Here is a 24,618-nt window from a genome sequence, read left to right on the forward strand (position 1 = left end):
ATTGTGTTCAGTATATTTCGGTAGTCAGCCAACAGTCGGCAGTGTCGAGTGTCGCCTGTCGGCGTTATCGGCGGCACTCCGCTATATTGCGAAATGTCTGCACGTGGCACATAAGCGCCCACACACACATCCCTCTTCTCTCAGAAATAAATAATTATTTCCATATACTTTATACGTATAATTAATTTAAAATAACTATTAATTCTCGGAGTAAACAGAAATACTTTGAAATTTAAATTATAACAATAAAGATAAAAGTTAATTTAAATTCATTACGTTGTGTATGCAGGAAAAACAAATTATATGAAAAAGAAAAGTTTCAATTTACAAAATTAATTTATAAAAAATTTAACATAGATATAGAAAAATTATGCAAGCGCAAATCCAGTGTGTCCAACAATGATTATTGGCCAATCACAAATTTTGTAACAAACTTAATACCAGCTTTATTAAAGTTAAAACAAGTACAAAACATAAAAAACAGAAATTCAGGAAAAATTAAATTTATAAGATGGATGCAAAAATACACATGATTGAAAAGTTAGTAATTTTCGCGCTGTTTTCTTCTCTTTTCGTAAATTTTTCCAAACAGAAAAGCTTACAAATTATGCCAAGAGAGGCAGCAGCTATCAATTAAGAGTTGGCGCCACAAAGTTCAGCGAATCAGGATTCTCGGACGAGGTCGGCGGGATGACAGGGTCATTCTGATTGGTCGCGGCAATTCTAAGGGGTTTTGCGCGAGACAACGGAATTGAACGAAGCAGTTTTGAAGCGAGCGGCTCCAAAGTAGGTAGATGGAGCGTGAGCGTTGCGCAGCTGCAGCTGCTCGTATCCTCGTGCGTTTCCCGCTATTCTTCTAACCAGTTCTGGCTGTTACCTGTGTCCCTCGGATGGTTGGAAACCCAGAAACTACCCCCAAACTCAACCTCGACAAGCATTCAAATATATAACAGTGCATTTATTTTACCGAAAATATGGTTAACAGATAGCTCAACAACAGAATTTCGGCACAAAGCCAATTTTATTGGAAATTTGAGGATGAAAGGTTTTTTGTTGGGGACGAGTGTCAGCTGGGGGGTGAGATTTGTGCGTCTTTTTCACAAAGAGTGATTGGAAAGTGGTAATAATGGAGAGCCTACAAAGCACGAGCATCATCGAGACTCCTCATGCAAAGATAAATAAGAGCAGCCGAAATTCTGTCAGTTATGCCAGCGGCGACAGTGGTTACTTAACTTTAACGCCAAATTCCACCAGTTTCACATCTGTCAATCTCCTCAAATCTCAGGGATCTTACGCTTCGTCGAAAAGATTAAGAATTCGTAATGAACCATGGAACTCGGGACGTTTTCTTCGTCACAGATCGAAATTGAATCATTTGTTGGACGTGTCAGAGGTGGAATTTGTCAATGCGGAAAGTTCAAGGCAAGAAACGTCAATTTCTGAAGAGTCTGGATTAGGGAAAGAGCAGAGTCAAGATTTTTCGTGCTACAATGGAAAGAAAAGCGTGCTCGGGCAGGATAGTTTTCTCTCGGAGGAGTCAGAGAAAAAGAAGAATTGTAATTGTCTGTTTTTGCACAGTGAAAAACAAAATGTTTCCTCGGAGTATTTTGAATTTGGGATGGAGCTCAGGAGCAGGACAAGGGGGAACTGGAGGACGACCGAACCAATAGCTCCGGCCTCTATTAAGACGAAAATATTATTTTCCCCAGCATCACCCACAGTTCCATCTTCTTCCTATATCGCGAGTGAGCCCATCAACGAGGATGTGGAAATGAAACTAATTGTGCCACATAGTACGCCTCAAATTAAAATCTCACCCCCTTCAGACCCTTCTTCGCCAACCACTATTTTTTCACCTACTAGCAGGAAAAGAATTCCTGTTATAACATCTGTAGAAAATAAAAAATTAAGCAGGCTCAAAATCACAGACCTGGTTACTGCCAACAATATCAAACCGAAGAAGCTTGATTTCAGTCCAAAGGCATGTCCTGTGAAACTATATCGTACCAGAGCCACTCCTGACTATACTGGCAAAAAAACCTGTGATCTGCTAAGTTTACTGGGGGAAAAGAGCAATCATTGGAGAATAGTTTCCAAGATCTTTTCATATCTTGAAGCCGAAGATCTTTGTTCCATTAGTATGGTATCTAAAAGTTGGGAGAGAATCTGTGCCAGCGATTCAAGAGCTAATATGAGAAGGCTGAGATTCATAATGCTGAAGAAGACCACCAAGGAAAATCTTCAAATTGCGAGGCAGTTAAAAATGGAAAATGATATTCCTTCCAGTCCAAAAAGTAGGTACTTCAAGAAGGGACATCTTCTAGAAGTGCAAAATCTACTGCAAACGCAAAGGCATGCATGGCCTACTAGTAGTCCTCCTGTCTCACCAAGCAAAGTGAAATTTCATTCTTTTGTCAAGGTAAGTCTCTCCCTCCTTATTGAATTAATTAATATTCAAAAGAGAAATTAATTAAACTAATGAAATTAATTAATTTCTGTTTGAATAATTTTACTTGAAATAACCCAGTTCCCATAGTTTTTACAGCAATTTGAACAAAGTACACAGCAATAGAAGTATCAAATTTAACTTTAACGAATTCTCCCATGGACCCTGATGGTGTTACTGATTAATGAAAATGTCTCGACGGAGGTAGCAAAGTTTCTCAGGGCGTCATTTTAGACGTTCAACGACCGACCGAGCGAATATTATTCCTCAGAGTCATATTCGCTCTTATCGCTCTGTAGCTCTAATGTAGCGATGTTGTCATCCCTGTACAATGTCTCAGCTATAATGAATAATAATTGAGTGCAACACGCTGCTCCATACATTATTACTCGAGCAAAGATGGTAAAATAATGGGGAAAAAAAAGTGGAAATGAGATTGCGTAGTCTGAACGAAATCGTAATTAAGCCTGTGGTTGGTCAGGACGTTCCGTCACACAATCTTCGTAATTCTTTTATCATGAGAAAAGTACGAATAATCGTGCTGTCGACAGTGATCCATGCATCATTTTAATGCCTACTTCCCATCGATCGATTGCTAATCCTCAAAGTCGATTTGGAAATTAGGATTATAGAAATGGAATGATCGAGCGGAGGTCGAAGTAGATTAAAAATTGTATAGCAGCTCGAGATATGATTAATTTCGAATAGATAATTTTCTCGGATATCTTTGACAGATGTTAAAGATTAATATTGTGTTTATTGGAAAAGGGTAGAAAAAAAGTAAAAGGCGCATATTTGAGCGATGAGGACGATTTGCTTGATTTGTACGACGCGCTGCTCTCTGGAAGATGTAAAATTCACTTGGCTCTCTCGTAGCATTGTGAAACCCTTGGCAGAACCTTAATTAAGCTTTGCCGGGATCGCGTACCGTCAATCATCGCGATTCTCTTTCGCTCAGGACCGACGAACGATCATCAGTAGTAGTCTGAGTTCCGTTTCAGCAAATTGGCACCGTTGTACGAATTCCTGTTGTAAATGAGCTTTCCCCGCATTAAATCGCTCGAGCATTTCGCTCGTCAGAACTCTACACTTGACACTGATTTATTATTGTTTCTCTCTTTGAAATACCGATCAGTTTTATTCTCTACGATATCAGGCAAGATCGTTAACAACAGTAAACGCGCGCACTCCACAACAAACATTTCTTCCATGATCCGTTTCAGAGTTTACAATTTGCTCTGTTTTTATGAAATATTTTTTATAACAAGAAAGAACATTTGCAATCCAGCTTATTTGTCAAATTCCTGGATTACAGTAAAAAATGGAATCGCGCGCGCGTTGATTCAGATCTGCCCTTAAGTATGACGAGCACTATACTCGCTCTCGCTCCCTCTCTCTCTCTCTCCTTTTCTCTTTCTCTCCCTTTATTGTTTCTCCCTTCGAGAAACACGTACCGATCAATTTTATTCGCCACGACATCAGGTAAGACCTTGGATGTACGAATAAGCAGATATTCAACAAGAGACATATTTACCCTATAAACGACTCTCGAGTCGTTTGCGATTTACCCGAACAAATTTAATACCCGACAAATTCGCCCTTATATATTATTTTCTATAGGAAGAAATGGCTCCGGCAGCTATTTGCTAAATTATTAAATTACAGTGGAAAATATGATTATAAATTCCGATGATCCTCCCTTAAGTATAATCATCCACGCTCGTCCTCTTCTTCCCACAGAGTTTCGCTCTCACTGTCTGGACGCATCAACGCATTCCTCCTCGCATTAGATTGCGATAGTGCATGCAGAGCTAAGCCAGATGAATCAAGAGTCTTTGTTAAACGTTCTCTGATAAGAATTGCTGGTGTCATCTCATCCTTAAACCGCTCCTCCTATTGCTCTTACATCCTTAGAATTTATTTCTATCCGATTCCTCCGATATACTCTCTCAAATGCATTGGAGAATATATTTATTTGTTTATGCATCGGCAGAGAGAAATCTTGTATAAATCGATTCGGGCAATCGATATATCAATGGGGGAGAGGCTCTGTGCACCGAAAAGAGAGAAAGCCTGTGCAGAGGGGGTAAAACTGGTAAAAGATGGTGAGACGCGCCGCGCGTGTAGCCTCCGGCGGCCAATGGGGCGGCCCGCCGACAACAATGCGAATATATTATCGTATCTGGCAGTAAAACAAAAGACAAGCGTACCCTTTTTGCTTGGCCCTTCTCGGCCTTCTCACAAGGGCTCGCACTGGCCCTGGGATACCTACGGCACAAGGCACCTCTCTGTGTGTTACCAGCTTGTGGACACAGCTAGATATAAAGCCACTGTCGAATATAAAAAGTTGCAGAATGCAACTGGCAACATCAATATTGATTCGGCAGCTTTCGTGCACTCTCGCTCTGCCAATTTCTATAAAATTCTTCTCGTTCGAATAATCTCGCTTCTTTGCTTCATAATCACAGTTTATTGCTTCTTGATCAGTCTACGTATGATAATTATCAAGCGATTTTTAATAGCAACATTCGAATATTTGTCCTTTGCGATTTTACTATAATGTGGAAAGTTATGTTTGGTATATTTTAAATTGTCACGAAGGAAAGTGAAATGCTGCACGGATCGTGGATGAATCTCCCTCTGCAAGGTTGGCTGGAAATTCGAGCATACCCTTATTTCGTTTCTCACGTGCATTCTTCGGCTTACTCCACTCCTTCTTTACCTGAGGCAAAGCGAAGCGAAGACCCGAAAGTGGCCGGCGTGTATAGTACGCTTTACTACGCATCGGGGAGAGAAGGAAACGCTCCCTCCTTTCTCCCTTTCAGCCACAGTCTGCAGGATTTTCTCCTTCCTACCGATCCACGTCCGCACGAAAATTATCGAGGACGGAAGGAAGAAATTTTTTTCTTCTATAATTAGCCGGCTAAGGAGTCAACGGATAAAACGGTCGTGAGTAGCCAAGCGTCCTGAGCTTTGCCTGAATTTCCTGTTACCCCTGCCCCATGCAACTACACTCCGGACTCCTTTCTTCTTCTTTGTGCGGTTAGGAAAATAATTGCAACCGCACAATAACTCGAGGACCACGAAATATTCTCTCGTCTGGCTAGAACAATGCACTCTTCCGCTCGAATTTCTTTGCTTTTCCAAATTTTCTTCAATTTTTAATTCCACCGTTCTTCCACTTTTCTTTTCTTGCATGTTCAAGGAAACTGGATTTTTCCAATAAATTGGCTTTCTCTCGCTCTATGTTAATGTTATTTTTCGGCTGGCCTACTGATTTTTAATATCAGTTGAACACAGAAAAATGCAGATTTTCACTCAAATATTTCTATTTTTAAACCTATTGTTTTCTTATCGCATGACTTTCTTATTTGAGAAAGGTATATAGTTTTCGAGTATATTGGCTTTCTCTCGTTTTATACTAATCTCATTTCTTGTCACAATGGTCTTTCCTAACAGAATTATCGATGTTTGTGGAAGGCCACATTTAATGTTTGTGTTTCGATTTGGAAAAATGTTTATATCGGAAGGTTCGGGTCGTATCGCGTGCCGAAAGGCTCGTTTTTTTTATCACCTGGCCAGGTGCACCACCTCCACGCTCCGTGGAGCGTAAAGTAGCTTGCAACGGTTAGCGAGCTGTCCATTTATATTTCTGAACAAAAATGACATATGTAACGAGAAAATATATGGGCCGGATAATCTTACCGGAATGCGCAACAATTACTTAATAACGCGATATGCGCAAATTTGCGTCATATTTTTCCAGGTAAGTGGCCACAACCGTTTTTCTTCACTGTTTTTTCTATAAGCGACCAAATTGTATCGGCATAACGATCTTAATTGTCTGATTGTGGAATATTACTTGTACTCGAAGTAAGGAAAATTGTATTTTAAATAGCAAGAGCTTTTCATAATAATTGATACCGGTATGTAGATCCCACAGATAGACTGTAAATATTGCGGAAATAGAAATTGCGTCGTGAGAGTTGTCATGCGTGGATACAACAGCTGAGGGTGCAGGTGCTTCCGTTTTCCATATCGCACTCACCCTACATAGACATTTTTCTACTCAAAAACTGTCTCCATTATCGTAGATCTTGGGTCAACATTAATCTAATTTTTGTATGTTTTATATAGGTAAAGCTGTGTCCTCGTATTTTTCATCCTCCTGGTCACTGTGTGACCACTATACTCTTAAAATATTACCAAATGAAACGTCGAAGTAACGAGGACACAGACCTAAAGCGAAAGAACAATCATTAATGTCGATCGCATTGAATCATTATGACTACGTTTAGATTATCGATCGATCAAATTAGTCAATAATCGACCCAGCGAGGATACACAATTTAGTGTATAATTTTGTTGCTGTTGTATAATTATGTTGGAGAATTATTCCAACGACTCGAACAAGGACACTGCACTACAAAGAGTCACGTTGCCTTTGAGAATGTGGCACACCTAAGACGCGCCGTTGTTTATACGGTACGTGCTTAACAGGAGCCTGTAACGGCCACCACCCTGCACCCGTAGTCCCACAGGAAGTCCAAGACTGCAACTTGCGACACGCGGTAGCTGCGAGTCAAGAATACGACTCCTGTGGAAAGCAAATATAACTTCCTTCTAGACTCTCGATAAGGCTCAGCCTAATAACACACAATGTATGCAAGGGCTTCCAAACTATAACTCCTCGATACTTGTTCAACCTTTAATCTCATAAGCTACAATAATATTGTGTTCATATTTATACAAGGCGATTTTAAGATTTTCAATATAATACGTAATTTAGACACGTGGTTATTTAACACTCAAAGGTTGTAAATTAATATTCATTGGATTGTGGGAAGATCCGTACCCCATTCATTTTTTCTGTCTCATTAGTTTCTCACCTGTTGCTATTCATGTTTAATTCAGCAGGAGGAACAGGGTGCGAGCATTTTCCTCGTCAATTCGTACGTTGTCTTGGGACAGATAGGTACGCGTTTACCCACAGTTTTGCTCTTTATTATTTGTGCAGTAATGATCGAGATAGTCAAGGAAAAGAGAGAGAGAGAAAGAGGAGAGAAAAGGCCATAAATTTTCGTTGAGATCGAGCATTGCATTTACACCGACGACAGTTTGCTATATTATGCAATCTGCGAAAGAGCCGAGTGAGAAAAGGCCATAAAAGTTCGTTCGGGTCGGCTACTTCCGGTGCAGATACGAATTGGCCCAATCGCTCACTGGATTTTATCTCGCATAGTAACAGAGTCAGCGTGACACGCTTTCAATGGAACCGAGCCCTTTAACCCTTTTGCGACCAGATAGCCTACCAGCAAAGCAAGGATAACGTAATTTCTCCTATCTCTCCTTAAGATATACTGTACACCCTACCAGTTCTCCTTCCTTCCCACACCTTTTTCCTATTATTTATCGCCGCTCTCATACCTTATCCTTTTTAAATTAAATCGGTCCAATTCCAGCCTAAAACTGGACCAAACCACACTAAATCTCTTAATTATATATATTTTTATCAATATTTTACAAAAGATACCTGTTTTGACTTAAAAACTTTTACCTAATATTTTTATATTTAGTTATACCAATTTTGTAGCAATAAATTTGCAACTTTGTTATAATGCTTTCGTTAGTAATCTTGGTAAAGTCGAGAAAAATATTTTCTTCGAGAGTCGTTTCTGGAAGGTTACGAAAGAGCGTAGGTTCTTCCAAGCTACAAAGTTAGCCTCCACATTGTGAACCTCTACAAAGTCGTAGCCCTAATCAAAGAGAAACCGTGGAGAAGATTAATGTTGTTAGTTTGGGTCAGACGTTTTTTTTTTTGTAGAGTTTCTTTGACCATTTCCAAAGAAGCGAGTATAGGCAAACGAAGTAAAATCGAGATAGAAAATCAAGAAAAGTTTTGGATGGTATCAAGAGTAGTAAAGAGTGAGAGAGAGAGAGAGAGAGTTTAGGGCGGAGTGGAGAGATAGGTCTGTAGGAATGCACAGCAGCTGCCCCTATATATCCCCACGGGTTTGCTTTTGAAAAGCCTGGAAATGGTGACCGAAGGCGCAACATAGTGCTAACGCGAGAGTTGCTGAGAGTGAAAGAGAGGGAGACAGAGGGGGGGGGGCTGAAGAGACAAAGTGGAAACGGATAAAGACAAAGAGAGACGACCAAGGGTGGTAAAGGACGAAAAATGTAAGAGTAAGAGAGAAAACAGAGAAACCTCCCCTGCCTAGAATGATAAACCAAACTAGCGACAGCTGTTCACAAGAGCTTTTTGTACCCCAGTCTCCTTTCCAACTAGCCTTGCGTGCGCGCGTACTGCGACGCCCCTTTAGTTACTCGCCTCTCTCTCTTCCTTATCTACCGCAGTCAAAACGATCAATTTCCGATACGATTACTCAGGATCCTTTCGGTACACTTAATTATAACGATAACAGCTAATTTAAGGTTCCGATAATCCAAGGATATCTTATCGAGGCTAGCCACGTAGGAAAAAAGTTGAAGGAAATGTGAGTCGTAGCTTCATCGTGAAAATGATTCGTGAGTCTGTTAGAAATTATTTCGTTTCCTGCTCGTTAAATTTAAGTGCCAAATTGCCTTGTACCTCGCTTCGTTCTTTTCTTACAATTGCTCGAGCGCGAACGAATCAAATTTATCTTTCGATTAAATTATTAGTCTCCCACATCTCTCTCTCTCTCTCTCTCTCTCTCTATGCTGCTTATCGACGCGTTTACATATATCTATATGTAAAGAGTCGAGTCGTAAATTATAATGAGTGGAAAAAATTCAGCAGGATTTCTATAGATGCTTTTGTTGTTGGAACAGATTGAAGCACGGTGATTGGTAGCCTTCGGCTATTCAGCTTTGTGTGAAAACCCCGCGTTTCGTTTCTAAGAAAAGGCCCGTCATCGCTCGTGTCGTGAAAATTTTTCTAGAGACTACCAGGTAAGACGTTGAGTGCGAGATGGATCACATTGAAACGTATATACGTATGTTGTGTTTACCATCAGCATAGTATATAGCATATATATATTAGTCGTCCCCCAATCACCCAGCTTCTTGACGTCATTATCTATATAATTCCTCGAACACGCAATGATCGACTTCTCGTTTGTCCCGGCTCAGCAGAGAACTCTAACAGGAAAGCGTGGATAGTTTATTCGAATACACTGCGATGTTCCTGTTCTTTTAGCAAACTTCGATCCGTCTAGAGTGCACTTTCGTAAACTGTTCTCGCATAAACGTCCATACAGCTAATTAAACATTCCCTATTAGTAGTTCAAGATATACGAGTAGCCGAAATTTGATTTAGCGTACCGGCCTCATCAAAGGATATTTAAATCAGTGGCATGAAAAAATCTTCTTAATTACGACGAAAGAAACTAAAATTCTCGTCCTAAAATCAGTCACTCGCCCGACTCTGGGGTACCGAAGAATATACCGATTGCGGAAAGTATGTAAATGTCCGATTACCTGGAACGAAAAAGCGTATTCAATAATATCGAAATCCGCGAGGAAATATCAGTCCACTCGTAAACCCTGCATAAATTAAGCAGTACGGAAACCCTTTCATTCCTGGAAATGAAAGAACATTGGCGATTAAACGTTGATGAAGTGTCGTGAGTTATTAGTTGTTAAAGTTATATGGATTCAGCGGAGGATCATTAAAAAGTGCTTGGTAGGGGTAAATGGAAGAGTGGAGGAGGAGAGCGCATTGCGTGGCCGAATAGAATTAAATTCTGACGCAGAACGAAATTTGAATGTTCCATCTGGCGCGTTGCGAATTTGAAGGTTTTATCGTTGTAAAGAACGAAAAAGATTGCCGAGAGTAAATTTGAAAACTGGCGCCGAGCTAAAGTAATAAACTCGGTGTCAGATCGCGTATTACTTGACAGCTGTCAACATTGACTATGTTGGATAGACCCCCTTCGAGGTATCATGGACCTTACGGTGCTCTCACTCGATAGAAAAAGAAAAGTAGCGGATGCTCCGTGGTAGGTTGATTTAAAAGCTGCTCGTGTTAGCGTTAGCGTGGCCACCACATTGTGACGGCCAAGTATCATAGCACAAAAATTAATTCTTAGCGCCCAATTTTTCTTCTCTTTTACACGACGGATATCACATCCCAGTGTTATCTGGTACACCAAAGAATAATTTTAATTACTTCAATTTATATCAGTATAAAATTATGTATATTGGATTGAATAGTTGCAGACGAAAGGTTTTGGATTAAGTGCCACAAAAATCATATTTATTCGTTGTAAAAGTTTAATAATATTGATTATTTTTCATCGCTACATTGTTGACGCTATACATAAAGTCCTTTTCTACCATGATATTTGAGGCTGTTAATCAACGTGCGTTAACAATCATTGGCTGATCGTTAGATGAGAAAAAATACAGCTACGGGTTGTAACGAAGTTTAAGTGGCTCGGTTGATTTGGGGCTTCACAATGTAGCAACACAGTGTAGCCTATCTCTCTGACCGAGTAGAAAATCAAATATTCCCATCACTATATTTCCGCTTGTCCCTTTCTCACGCAACATATTGAAGTTCCTGCACATTCCAACAAATTCCTCTTTGTGTTCTACAAAATCTATGTCATACATAAAATAATCCGTTCTTGTTCCAAATTTTATTATTCCAAAATATCAATATTATCTTACTCTACGCAAAAAATTATATTTCATTGTCAACATTTTTATCTAACATTTATTTTTCTTCAAGAATCGGAAGCAGCTTTGTTATTTTTTGCGCGATAATAGTGTCGAATATTAGTATTGAGCTACGTGTTTTCTATCCGTCTCTGTTTCCATGCGAGCGCGTCGAACTGACTGTTTTTATCTCCATCCTCGTCCCACCTCTCTATATAGACGTATCTCTCTCTCTCTCTCTCTCTCTCTCTCTCTCTCTCTCTCTCTCAACAATCTCCGTCCTTCGGTCCTCGCTGGCTCGGCCAGCTCCCCTCTGCTATTGCGCCGCGGCCTGCGACGGGTGGCCTGCCGGCCGGCTCAGGGCGCACGTGAAGATAGAAAGAGAAAACGGTCCTTGTTGCTATGCAGCCGCCACTCGCCAGGAGGAGATCACAGCCAAGCCAACAGGGTCCGCTTGGCTCGACCAATCGCCACGCGCGATTATTCGCCAGCCGATTGTGCGCACGGCCCGTCACAAAAGCCCGCCTTACTGCTCAGCCACGTTTTTCACCCCCTTATACGTCCCCCTCCCTCTCCCACATGCCCCTTTCTAACCCCCCCCCCCCCTTTGTACCCCCAATACCGTCGCTTACCCGCACCTGCGTTGTTTTACCCGAAACTCGTCCCTAACAGTATTTCTACAGCGGAATTCGCGCTCAAAGTAATTTAAAAAGTGTTCTATTTTAAGCAAAGTGTACATTGTTCTATTTAAAATTTGCCAATTGATTATTGCGATTCCAAGAAATTTTAGAAGCTACAAATAAATCCTCAGAATTTGTAAAAAAGAATAATAGTGCGATAGAATAGATTCTGTCCCTGCGCATGCGCGAATCGAGTGCATGCGGCAATTGGCGGGAAACGGTGAACGTTAGAGAAATCAGGAAGGACAGAGAGGGGCCGCCGGCCGATGCCTATGAATAATATTTATTCACGGGCGCACAGTGGTCGACATTTCTCTGAATGCCATTCCCCCTCTCTCTCTCTCTTTCTCTCTGTCTTCCTTTCTCCGTTGTTTTGAGCCGTGACTGGTCCTCCTTCCAGCGTCCTAGAACCGCGGAAGGCGACCTGTTGCCAAGGGAAGCTTTAAAAGTAAACAACGTTACGTCATCTCCTAGTCCCCGTTTCTCTCTTCTGCGCGCCAACTCACCGACATTTCGCCCATTCCACTCTCCCCCTTCTTTTACAGTTACCCCTCTCCTATCCTATCCCCTCCTCACAGCCTCTTCTCGTCATCGGTATCGATCGGCTACCGATATTCCGAATCATCGAGGCTCCGAAATATCTACGCGGCACCAAAGCGCAATCTTACACGCTTTTAACACTCACTTATATATAGTTATAGTATATCTTCAATGCTAATAAAGTCCCGAAACGAGCTTTCATTTGAGAGTAAATAAACTGTATTGTGTGAAAGCGTTCTTAAAAAGGCTGGTCCGTGCGCTTTAAAGGAGCAATGATAGGCGTTACTCGTTTATTTACATAAAGAAATCGTCAATCATTACTCGAGCTGGCACGTTCCTTCTTTTATGATACTTGCTTGATTGCGTCGTTTTCAGCGCAGACCTTTTGCACGACCTAGACAACATTTTGACTTGTGTAATTCGTATAAAGAATATATTAGGGCAAGGCTGAGTTCTTTCCTGTACCAAAATAAATAGCTAAATTGATTTCAATGTTTATAAAAATTCTACAATATAAAACTTAAAAAGTTTTTTTTTCAGACGAGAAAATATCGAAGAAGCAATTTATGGTTGTATAAAATCGGTTCGATAGGCTAACGAAGCTTAATGAGTTATGAGTCAAGGTACAAGTGATTCCACACACAACAGATTTTATTCCTATCACGCTCCCTATTGACACAAATGAATGTTAGCATGCTTCGACACCTACGAATTAAAAGTCTGCGTGCGTTCCAACAAAAGGATGTCCCAAATCTGTTAATAACTGTGTATTCAAAATTGTTTTCGCTTCTTCAACAAGCTATGCTTATCGTTTACTAATTAACGGCAATTTTCTCTTCAAAACTTTTATAATTAAAATAGGGTTTTTATTGAATGACTTAGAGGTGAAATTTAAAAGACGAAAGTTGGGAAAATAAAGTTCTCCTACTGAAGAAACATAATGACCTGTAACAACGTAGCAGTAAAATGAAGATTGGTCTAGTAGTAGAATATATATGCCATATGGCCGAGGCTCTTACAGCTTATGTTTGCCAGAAGGACCAAGGAGCATTTTAAGAATGCACCTGCCGATCCTTCGGTCGGAAAATGAGCTTTTCCGGGCATAAAAATGTCTCACTCGTTCTTCCTATACAGACAATATAATAGATTGAATAAAGTATTTTTTCTTGTCGGACAGAAGGTCGTTACCGAAGGGAACGTGATTTAGCGATCGATACAATAATCGAACCGTAGATTTTCTCAAAGAACGGTGAGACAGCTGCTAATAATCCTTAATTAGAATCTGTTAGTGTTATTCATGAGAGATCTGTATAAGTGAAACAGTGGGAAATCTAGTAGATAAAGCCGGACCGTGATCTGATCACTTTCAAGCAAGTGAGCAAGATAAGCTTCTATAGCTGACTTCATCCACGTCCGGTTTACCCGTTCATTCATTCAGCCACTTTCAATGGGACTCACAGGTGGTCTCTCTCTCTCTCTCTCTCTCTCTCTCTCTCTCTCTCTCTCTCTCTCTCTCTCACTCCTCGCGAATTCCCATCACCATGATTATACAGAACTTGCTTACATACCCACTACCTTGCTATACATATACCCACCCAGAATTCGCAAAGTTTTGTTTACTTAGCAAAACAAACTTGATAATCGTTCCGTTCGCTTCAGTGATGAGGCACCTTTTCGAGCACCCTCTGAAATTCAACATTTCTGCAAGAAAAAAGGAAGAGAACCGTGTCAAGTTTGGTTTTTTCGATATTTTTTACCTGAACAAGCCAGGGAAGATAGGCGATTAAATAAAATTAAATCATTCATCACGGCAAAGGTTTTTCTGTCGGTTCTTTTCTCTTTTTCTAGTAGCAAAACAAGCGAGACTAAGTCTTTAAGGGCTCCGCTGGAGAAATCAGGTGTAGCCGATCGAAATACTGACAATTAGTGGTAGCTACCTGCACAAGTACGAGGTCCGAGGGGAGAGAGGACCGTTTCGCGAACAGCTTGTTCCTTCAAATTCACCACTAACGAAGCTCGATAATGAGCAACCGTGTGACAATAATTCAGTGCAGTGGCGTGCACCGTCCTATAAATTACTCCCTTCCTCCATTCTAATTAAACTATATTCTCTTACTAACAAATAAACAAGGACGAATTTCTATTGGATTTCGAAGCTCTTATCGATCGAATCACAAATTTCTATCAGAGTTTCTTTAAAGAAACTAATTAGTGCAGTGGTGATTTATATAAATTTTTTAAAATACATAGCGTTTCTGTGAATGCAGATTGCTTTAAGCGACGGATAAAATTGTTTTACGCCATTGGCAAATTCCAAGGAGGATCCGAAGGGTCACGCTATTCGAATAAGGACCAGCGTGTTCTTCCGTAGGGGAGGATGGGGCGGGGGGATGTCTCCGTTAATTTAGATCGACCTGATTGCACGAGTAAGTGTCCTTAGATCCTCCCAGACCCGGATTTCCTGAGCTACCATTTCCAACCCATGGATTAGCAACTGCCATAATAAAATTTCGGTTAGTTTGCCTTTGAAATTGGCTTTCTTACCAGTCCATGCAACCATCGATTGAAAATCGCCAAATTTGTACACACAGATTTATTTATACTCGATAGAATACAATAGGATGAAAAAATGAATGGATATTGATTGGACATAAAGTCACACAAGAAATCATTAAAAATTCAGAGAATTTTCGCCGAGGCTCTTGTAGCCTTTGTATACGAAGCATCGATCTACGCGTGTTATCCTGGAATAACACGGATAAACGAGACAAAAAGCGAGTGCTCGCTTACTCGCTGAATGTAGAGAGAGAGAGAGAGAGAAAGGCATACCCACGTAAATTCGCTATGCATAGATATGAAAATTCACGCGTTGCTTGCTAACCGTCTATAAATCAGCCAGTCAAAATATTAGTATTACAACAGCCGTGTATAATGTACTTATTTTCATAAGCATAATAAAATTTACGATGAGAAAATAAGTCGTGCAAATAGCTGATTATAATGAGCACATAATAAGTTTTTTCTTTAAACACAATTTTGTATACTATTTATATGAACATCGATCGAACGTTCATTCGAATTTGTTAAACTTGAAATTGTTGCAAACATGCGAAATGTATCGTCAGTTGCCATTAGCGATCGATGAGAAAGCGCGTGACGCAAAATGTTTAGCCGAAAAAGTAAGAAGTGGGGGGGGGGGGGGTATAGGGAGGGGAGGGGTGATGGTGCGCGGGAGAGGTGCGGGGGAAGAGAGAAAGAGACGAGAAAGCAACCGATGGGGTTGGGGAGGGGCAAAAACGAGAGAACCAAGTCCTGTTGCCGGGTCCTGTTGCTACCCGGTTACAGTGCAACGTGCTGAATTCGCAACGAGACATTTTTTTCCAAATCTCTTGAATAATGTATGTTTAATGACACGCGTGGCTCGCGATCTCGAACAGTTTTCACGCACTTGAATAGTCAACGCTTCATCGTCATCAACAATGCTCACCCGTGAGCGTTTAAGGACCTCCCGTCCTTGAAGATCGCAACTGCGCAACTTCTCAGCTTGAATCCTTGATTGTTGCTTTTTATGAAATTTTTTGTTCTCCGTGTGTGAACGCACAGATTCAAATTTGTGATTAAAAGCATTTTTTACTATTACGCGTTTAAAGATTAATTTGTAACGTTCATATGTTTTTATTCGAAACTATACCTATAGTGCCATTCGAGAGATTTTTGTGCAAGAGTCACGACCTTCGTTGGCTTAGTCATTCGTAAACAATTCTGCAGTTCAAAGTTCCAGCAGGATCCTCGTTTCTAGAAAATGATTTGAAAACGAGCGTATAGCAACACGTAGCAGCTGAACGTTTTTCTTTACTTTGGGAACAGTGAATTCTTTGTGCCACAAAGTTGCTTCGCGTTAGACCCTTTCTTGACCCAAGCTTTCAAAATATCCCCACAATGTTATAGGCTACATAGTTTCATATCCCACTACTTAGGACAGCGTGGAGAATACTGCTTCAAGAGTCGAAGAGTTTCGAAATTTTCCACGCAACCATTCGGCTGCATCCAATGATTATCGTCCGAAGAAAATTCTACTGAATATTTGCTTTCTTTTAATAAAATGTCCTTTTTCCACTTTAGTTGCAGATTTCGACGGTGGGTGTGAATTTAATTAGTAAGGCGAAGGAATGATTTTATGTTTACCTTTTTAACAGCTCCAAGTGTATATATATATATATATATATATATACATTTAAGAATATTAATGTTTTAGGATAATTGACCTAATTATCAAGCGGTAATGTATATTTTAATAAATAAGCCGTTAAATAAAAATATGTAAATCTTAGTAAAAATAATATTTGCATATTGTATGGTTATTTTATTATAAAATTCAATACTGCTTTATAAATAATATATTTGATTCAAACATTAAGAAGAGAAGACTATAATCTCTCGAGTCGTCATCTCTATCGTTTCAATCTCTATAAGTAAACTCCGAATAGTTCAGTGAGTGTCAGCATTCCGTGTTACAAAGAAATGAGACCTTAAAAAAACAATACATTAAAAAAAAATCACTGTATAAATTCGTTTAAATTCAATACCATGTATTTATTGTTTAAATAGTTACAAAATTAAAAAAATGGTTGTTTCGATTAATTTTAAAGTATTTTGATGGTGCAATAATCATTTGGAAATGTCAAAGTTAACCGACATCGACATCGCACTACGCTTCTACGTATTATTCCGGCTGTGTAAACGGTGCCCCCAAAAAGTCGCATGGCAACAGCTTCCAGCTCTTCTCTTCTCTGTCCTAGTCAAGCGCGCGCGTACGCCAAGTCACAAACTAAACCGATACACGATTCCATTGTTCGCTAAAATCTCCTAATATTTTATCACATTTAGCAATTCTCTCAAAACCATTTTTATTCTATTTTTCTTTATTATCTTCACTTTTATCGTCCAATTTTAATATTTTTTGTTTAAAATTGTTTAATTTAGTGTTTTTTTCTTTTAATAAAAATAGACGTTAATTTGCATTTTAATAACATTCATCAAGCAGTCTCGTAATTTGATCTTACACTCGATGCAAAGATTGACTTTTGAACAGCTAGGAATTTCTACGTTGATAGTTGCTTGAATGGGAGTCTCGTGGAGGGCGCATGGCAACAGTTTCCCGCGCAGTGCGCGCGCCGCACCCGAGCTCTTCCCCACCCAAGGTCATTCAAATCTTAATGAACGCAGTTCTCTGGAAGCGCCTCATTGACACTCCATCCTCGTCTGTCCATCAGACTGATACGTAAAATAAATTTTTCTAAAGAAATCTCCATTGATTATCAAACTCGAAAATTATATCGCATTGCAAACTCTGCACATTTCACGCATTAGTCATTTCCGATTCTAGTAAAAGTTTGCTTTGCTAATTTAGCCAAAAATGGGGAGAATTTGAAAATTGATGAGGTGCGGTGGAAGGGGGAGGGGTGGGGTTGAAAATTTGACGTTTTATCCTAGGAATAACGAACGTTGCAATTTGCATTTTTCCCATAAATATCGGCGCATGGAAGCGGCTGATGAGTTTCGGAGGCTCGAAAACGGAAATCGATGATCAAGACCTCCAGCCAATTTCGCAGCGGGCCATAAAATATTCGGACGCTTGAAAATTTAGTTTCGTTACGGTGAAGATGAGGAGAAAAATAAAGAAGGATGGTACGTACGAGAAAAGGCGGGAGAGAGCGCGGATTCTCTCATCCGGCGGCGGCTCAGGAGATCCACGTGCGGTTGTTATTGTTGTTATCGCCATCTTCGTTCAGCTTCGTTCCTCCTTCAGATTGGTCCTCTCTTCGGCCAATCGCTTTTCTTCCCTCCCTCTTTCTCCTCCTTTTTCTACTCTTTCTCTTCTTTTCTGGCTCTTTCTCCTTTCCTTCACCTCCTCCCCCCTTACTTCCGACCTCACACTCGGCCTCCCACATACACACGAAATTCATCATCAACATTTCTATACTTTCGTACAAAAAATCTCTCTTCACTGTTACTTCTTTTTTTAATATAGAGATTAATCCTTATCAGCACGCTCCTTATTCTCGACCAAAAAGGCTTTCACTGTCCAGTTTTTACAGCTACGTAACAAATTGGTGAATATTTCATTCCTCCGAAGCGCGATAGGCTAATCTGCCCGGAGCACAATGCCTCGGTATCCCCCATCCCTTATTTAATACAAAATATGGCCAATTATCCCTATCTCCCTTTTGTCCCGTCTTTCTTCTATACACTTCCTATATACGTGTAGCATACTCTTAGCCTTTCTCACGAATTTCTTCCTCCTCCCTGGCTCTCTCCTCCTCCTTTTTTCTTCGCCACTCTGCTCCTTATAGTCTCTCATTCTGGATCCTTTATTTTTCTGCAAAGCTCCCTTCTCCTCCTCCTTTTGCCTCATCCATCTTCCTTCAGTTCGATGTTTTGCCATTGTGTATATCCTTGGCTTGCCGCGAATCTCCCACTCTTCCTCCTCCTCCTCCTCCTCCTCCTCTTCGTAGCCGGACCAAGAGTAGTGTCATGGACTGACTGTGCCGTGGTCGTGGTAGCGAACTGGCGAGGCGAGGCGAGCATGCCGATTAACGGACTCTAATTGCATAGCAACAGTCAGCCCGAGATAATGATACATCTGACGAGAGTGGCCGGTGCGCCGGCACGTCGGCGATTCTCTGGCCCACTTGAGTCTCTCTCGGTAACTCTATATCCATATCCTAAATGTATACGTGTCTCTTAATTATTTACACTTGCGCAATTATAACATCCTTCCTATAAGCTTCCTCCCAATCAATCTTTCATTTCTCTCTCATCATAACTCCGCGAATCTCTGAGTGGAATTCTGCCAATTTCACGATTTTTCTCATTACAAAAATATTCTTTGCGTTATTGCAGTGTCGCGAATGTTTACGAGTAACTACTTTAGTCACGCGTGTCAAAAAATTGCTCCTGGAAAGCGAAAGCCTGAGGCGAGGCAAGACTGGGGCCGTTTCGAGAATCAAGGTAAAAGTATTCCTCTCCCACGTTTCGCGGGGCCTTGCATTGGCCAACCCCAAATAGATCGCGTTACCATGCGAAACTTCTCCCCCCTCCACCATCGTTTCCTTCTATAGACCAAAATTCACAATTCACCGATACCAGGATTTTTGTTATCTAGACTCTCGGTTGGTCCCACATATGCTATATCTTTAAACACTCGTGTGATATCTGAATTATGCCTCAACTTTTTTATTCCGCTTTTTCTTAATAATGCGATTTATTCGTTAATATTGCATTGTTTCATTAGATTGATTCTGTATTACTGCAATGACACGCTTAATTTATATCGATTGGCTTGAATATTATATTAATTGACGTGTATCGCAGAAATTTATTTAGCTTAATGTTGAGCGAGCCTTTCATTTATCGTGCTTGTTCGGTTAATTGGATTATGTAATTAGAGGACGTTCGGTATACCAAAGTGATGCGTCACGAAGATCAAGGCACCTGCCGCTTTGTTGTGGTTCTCGGTAGCGTCTATTCCCGCGTGTAATAGAAGCTAACGAGACTTTTGTCAATCCAATACCTATAGCGACAATCGAGAAATAGAGATTATATGGTTCAGTTGTACCAAATTAAATGATTCAAATTATTCGCTTATTCTTTTGCTCCATCTACCGCTTATAGTTTTATTCTGTTTATGTGCCATTTTCTTGCCAATCTCGTAAGAAGCTGAAAAAGTTTTCGATTTGAGAAACTCTCCTTAGGTATTCATTGAGAGTGTTAAATAGCAATTTAATACAAAGCTATTCCTGTTTCTATCTCGCACTATTTATTTTTATTATTCTTACGCCACTTTGTTGTAAATTTCACGAAGAGAAGTTGAGAAATCTTTCGAGGAGCAAATCTTTTTCAGTGATTAATAGAGAGTGCAACGGGAGTGAGTTTGGTACGTTGCATATATATATATATATAGAAGCGAGTACGAGTGTGACTCATGGGGCTCTCTTTGCTGGAAGAAAGTAGCAAAAAAGTTTAGATGCATCCGACGGGAGAGAGCAGATGGCCAGCGTTGGTTGGTCCCACACAATATCATCCAAAGCCAAGCAATTAGCTTTATATTCACGCGCGACCGCATCACCCAAATATTTAACAACACAATCTTCGAGCCTTTTTCTCCATTTTTATACTCATCTTGGCAGAGAGCTTTCGTCGCTTTTAAAACTCTAAACAAATAAACACCAAAGTGGGTAAATTTCTTTAAATCGCGAAATGATTTTCTTATCAGCTCGAATCATCTTCCTTTTTGGAATTTTCCTTCCTTCGGGGAAACGATTTCTTCTCTTTTTGGGAAAGCAGCGTCCTCTTTCAAAAAACAAGCCAACTGTGAGCGATAATTCGAAATTCGTAATTCAATACTTACAATGTTGGTCGGATGAAGATATCGAATTACGCGTAACCTTCTTGATTCGATGAGAAAGGTGAAAGGGACTAAACGGTCCCTACTTCTCCAAACTCCCGCGGTGCCATTTAAGAGTGAGAATAAAAAAGAAATTATTCGAGAGCGAATAAATTAATCTAATGCAATCGTCTTGTATTTTTCTCTCATTCTTTTTTTAATATTTTCGCGCTTGGCGTAATCTTATAAGGACGGAGGTGCGTATAAGAGGCAATAATTTAGGTAAGAGGGTCGAGCGAATAAATAAATGTTTAATAGAGTTACCGTCCTTTTTCTATATATTAATTTTCGCTTACTAATCGATTAAGAAGAGGTATCGAATTACAGATAATGCCGACACATTCCGAAACGTGATATTTCCCTTCTGGACGGGGATAAATGGTCCGAATTTGTCAGGAGGTCTGAGGAACGCTCTGGTGTCCCGAGCTATTTGCATCACAATCCCCGTTTTCTAAATCTTCCAGTTCGCATCAATTTTTCGTAGAGCAAGCCATACAATTCTTGCCAGCCGACATTGCAAACTCGCGAATTCGCTGATTTTATCTCGCACGATGCTATTAATTCTCGGTTATGACTACTTTGTCGTTAATATTTTTGACGTCTCACTCAAGAAATGTGGCTGGCCACACTGGACAAAGCGATAAAGTAATTTGTATTTAGAACTAATGACAAATCGCTTTGCATGCATAATTAATCTCGCGCGTTTTATTCAACAAGGATCCTGACTGATGAAATTAATTTCGACAATTAAATCAGCATTGAAACTGTTTGGAGATAATTGATCGAAGGACTAAAGTGTAGAAATTGCTATTATCAATTTTTTCAACGCTGCTCTCTTGTATTTTTATCGATTACAACGTTATGGACAATTTGTGTTTTTGCCTCCTGTCATAGCGCGATATTATTTTATCAAAGTATTAACCGATTGTTGGAAATTTATGAATTATTAGACAGTAGGCGTATAGATGTTTTGCTGAAGATAACGAATTTCTTGGATGGTGTTTCGTCTACCGAAAATTTCCTTTCTATTCCAACGGCTAAACTTTTGGTCCACTCGTCAGTCTAAAGTTTCAGTTCGCTTGGACAGGCTAAAATATCAACTAATCGCTCGTTCATTTCCTGCATTGCTACTCTCGTATACGTCAAATTAAATCCACATGTAAAGTTAACCACCGTTGGACAACTGTTTTAAGAAACAACTAATAATTTTACACACCAGCTAAATATTGAACACTTAAAATACTTATTTGCAGTTATGGAAGAAAAAATTAATTCTGCATTTCATCTATTAAAAAAATTCCTCCAAAATTGATAGAACTTATTAATTGTCGCGGTGCCTTTTTTTAATTATTCGCCCTCGAGACACTATCGTATGTCCTCTTGATCATGCTAGATAGTGTAATCAAAGTTTCGACGCAAAGAAATCCTGCAAGTATTATCCAATTAATTGCTAGGTGATAATTTTTAATGATCTGAATATAGTTTTAATGGACTAGTTTAGCAAAATTTAAGTAAAAGCTCGAGAAATTTAGTGAATAATATAATAATATTTAGTACTTCATATAAAAGTATTTTTATAGGAAATCTCTTTCTTCGTATATTTATCAAGAAATGAATACGAAGACGAAAAGATTTTTGATACGCACAATTATTTGTAGCGAGTAATATATGGTGTCAACATATCGTAATTCTAAGAACTCGGTTGCTGCAGCTAGCAATACGCCAAGTTATCTCAATTCCATGAATTATAATACAGGGTACGCGTACCATTGAAGGTAGGCGAGTGTGTGCACGTAAAGAACTCGCACTTATCTGCGTAATAATCAATGATATATGAATTTTTTATACATGCCTTTCGTACCATCTGTACTTATATGCATTATCAAATTTCTGAAGTAAACAATTGATATTTGCTATAGTTTCGAAATTAAGTGAATTTTTGAGTCTGTGTTTTGGTGCGATTTTAGTGGCACACCATATATAAATATAAATATATCGGTTATACTTTAATTGATTTCTCTCGGAGGAAAGCAGGTATTTCCTACAACTTGTATAGCCTAGCATTATTATTCTTATTAAAGTAACCAAGTTTTTGTAGTTTTGTGTGAACGATAAATGTAAGGCGAAATTAAAGTCATTGGAATTAGATGATCATTGTACATGTTTCACCTTTTATTGGCATAACGATTATTCCGTCAATAAAACTAGAATTTTAGACTCTTGATACTTTTTGCAAAGTGTGGAAAAGTCACCTATTTTATATTATTTATAATTACGATATTTTCATACGATATGTGTTTCTCAAATTTAATATATTTTAATGAAATTTGAAGGGGAGAATTATTTCGATGAAATATTAACACAAGTTTTTTTGTTTTACAGGCTAGTCGAACGTTAGAGCCAGGGGAGCAATTGTTACCCTGCCCGAGGTGTTCGTTTCCATGTCACATGAATGTGGAGAAGAATCTGGGAAACTGTTCGAGGCAGGGCTGCTCGATAGAGTTCTGCGCTTCCTGTTCTTCCAGACCCCATACGGGACCCTGCAAGACTCCTCTGCTTGCTACCCCCACAAAGCGCAACAAGCGAATCATCGTCGGCTCTAGGCAGAGTAAACGAAACCTCAGAAGACTTTAGCACCACGCCATTTAAAAGCCGTTCCACAAAATCTTCGGTCTTTAAAAATGAAAAACTACCATTATAAGACAGGAAGAATTCTACGAGTCTTATTTAGTATTTAATTCCAAAAATTGCATTAGACAAAAAAAAAGAGCGAGTATTACCTTAGTATAATAACTTATATTTTTCATTGGATAGAAAACCGAGCGATGTTTATAATATTTGCGAAAAACGACGCCACGCCAGTACCAACAATCCTAACTTCTTTCTTATGTATTTGCATATATTTTAATATTTTATTACATTCGAGCATGATTTACCGACTATCTTCATTGGATTGCACGGTGAACCTTTGTGCTCGATTTTTCATTGATTTAAGACTGTGAAATCACCAATACGAGAAGCTTAGGGTTTGATGGCATTGGTGTGCGAGAGTGGATGGATTGGTATTTGTGTTAGTGATACGTGATTTGGAATGGGCCAGCAGAGAAGATGAGCGGTTAAAGGAGAAACGGAGCAGTAAAGTTGCCTCGTAAAACCTTTAAGGGCTGAAGGCACCCGTGCCAGCCAGCCAGCCGGATATTCCGCTTTTTATTCGAACCACTCCTCCTCGCATTTACTCAAGTTTAACAACCAACTCTCGTGTCCCTTTTCCTCGATCTATATACGTTGCAGAAATCGCATTTTAATTTTAACCAATTCAATTAAATGTCCAATTCAACGAAATTATATCATTTAGCTTCATATTTAACCTACAATTGTTCTTAAAAATAGCTAAAACACATTTACTCACGATATTTCTTCTTAAAAATTATTTCTTCCGATTTCTGTAATATACTATGATCCGAAACTCTCCTGTTCGCTTTGTATAATTATGTTTATTTATAATGAACAAGAGATTATCGCTTCTCGCTCGCTAGTCCCGTTTATTAAATTACATAAAGAATAAAAAGGTATGTCATAACCTATAGCAGGATCAGCTGAAAAGAATTAAAGCTTTGACCGGTAGATAAACGAAAATTGGTCAAATTTTATTCTGATATATTTACTATCTTGAGTGTCCATGAGCGCGCCATGTCAATTGCCATAATATATTATTTTTTTATAAAATAGGACTAATTTATCTACTTAAAGCTTAAGGAAAAGTCGAGATTAGCCATTTTCGAGGCCATATTTTATGCGAGCCACTTGTGTGTATCAATGACACTATTTTTCAAGTTTTTTCCTATCCGTGCATTAGTTTTGTC

At 39.5% G+C, this 24,618-nt stretch overlaps 1 protein-coding gene across 1 annotated transcript; it reads left to right on the forward strand.

The window, feature by feature from the left end:
• The first annotated feature begins 791 nt into the window (after positions 1-791).
• LOC136773603 (uncharacterized) lies at positions 792-23,402 on the forward strand. Its single transcript, XM_066727383.1, has 2 exons — positions 792-2,419; positions 23,138-23,402. The coding sequence occupies exons 1-2, from the start codon at positions 1,127-1,129 to the stop codon at positions 23,387-23,389; spliced, it is 1,545 nt and encodes a 514-aa protein (XP_066583480.1). The 5' UTR covers positions 792-1,126; the 3' UTR covers positions 23,390-23,402.
• The last annotated feature ends 1,216 nt before the right edge of the window (positions 23,403-24,618 follow it).

This window comes from Prorops nasuta, unplaced genomic scaffold (genome assembly GCF_024137725.1).
Source record: "Prorops nasuta isolate Cenicafe-Biocafe unplaced genomic scaffold, Cenicafe_Pnas_1.2 PNAS00005, whole genome shotgun sequence".
Lineage (NCBI taxonomy): Eukaryota > Metazoa > Arthropoda > Insecta > Hymenoptera > Bethylidae > Prorops > Prorops nasuta.

What these genes read in the sequence shown, in the direction of transcription:
- LOC136773603 (XM_066727383.1), top strand. Translation starts at nt 1,127, where the DNA reads ATGGAGAGCCTACAAAGCACGAGCATCATCGAGACTCCTCATGCAAAG. An exon ending in AATTTCATTCTTTTGTCAAG is followed by an intron (nt 2,420 to 23,137) that starts GTAAGTCTCTCC and finishes TTTGTTTTACAG; the next exon opens with GCTAGTCGAACGTTAGAGCC.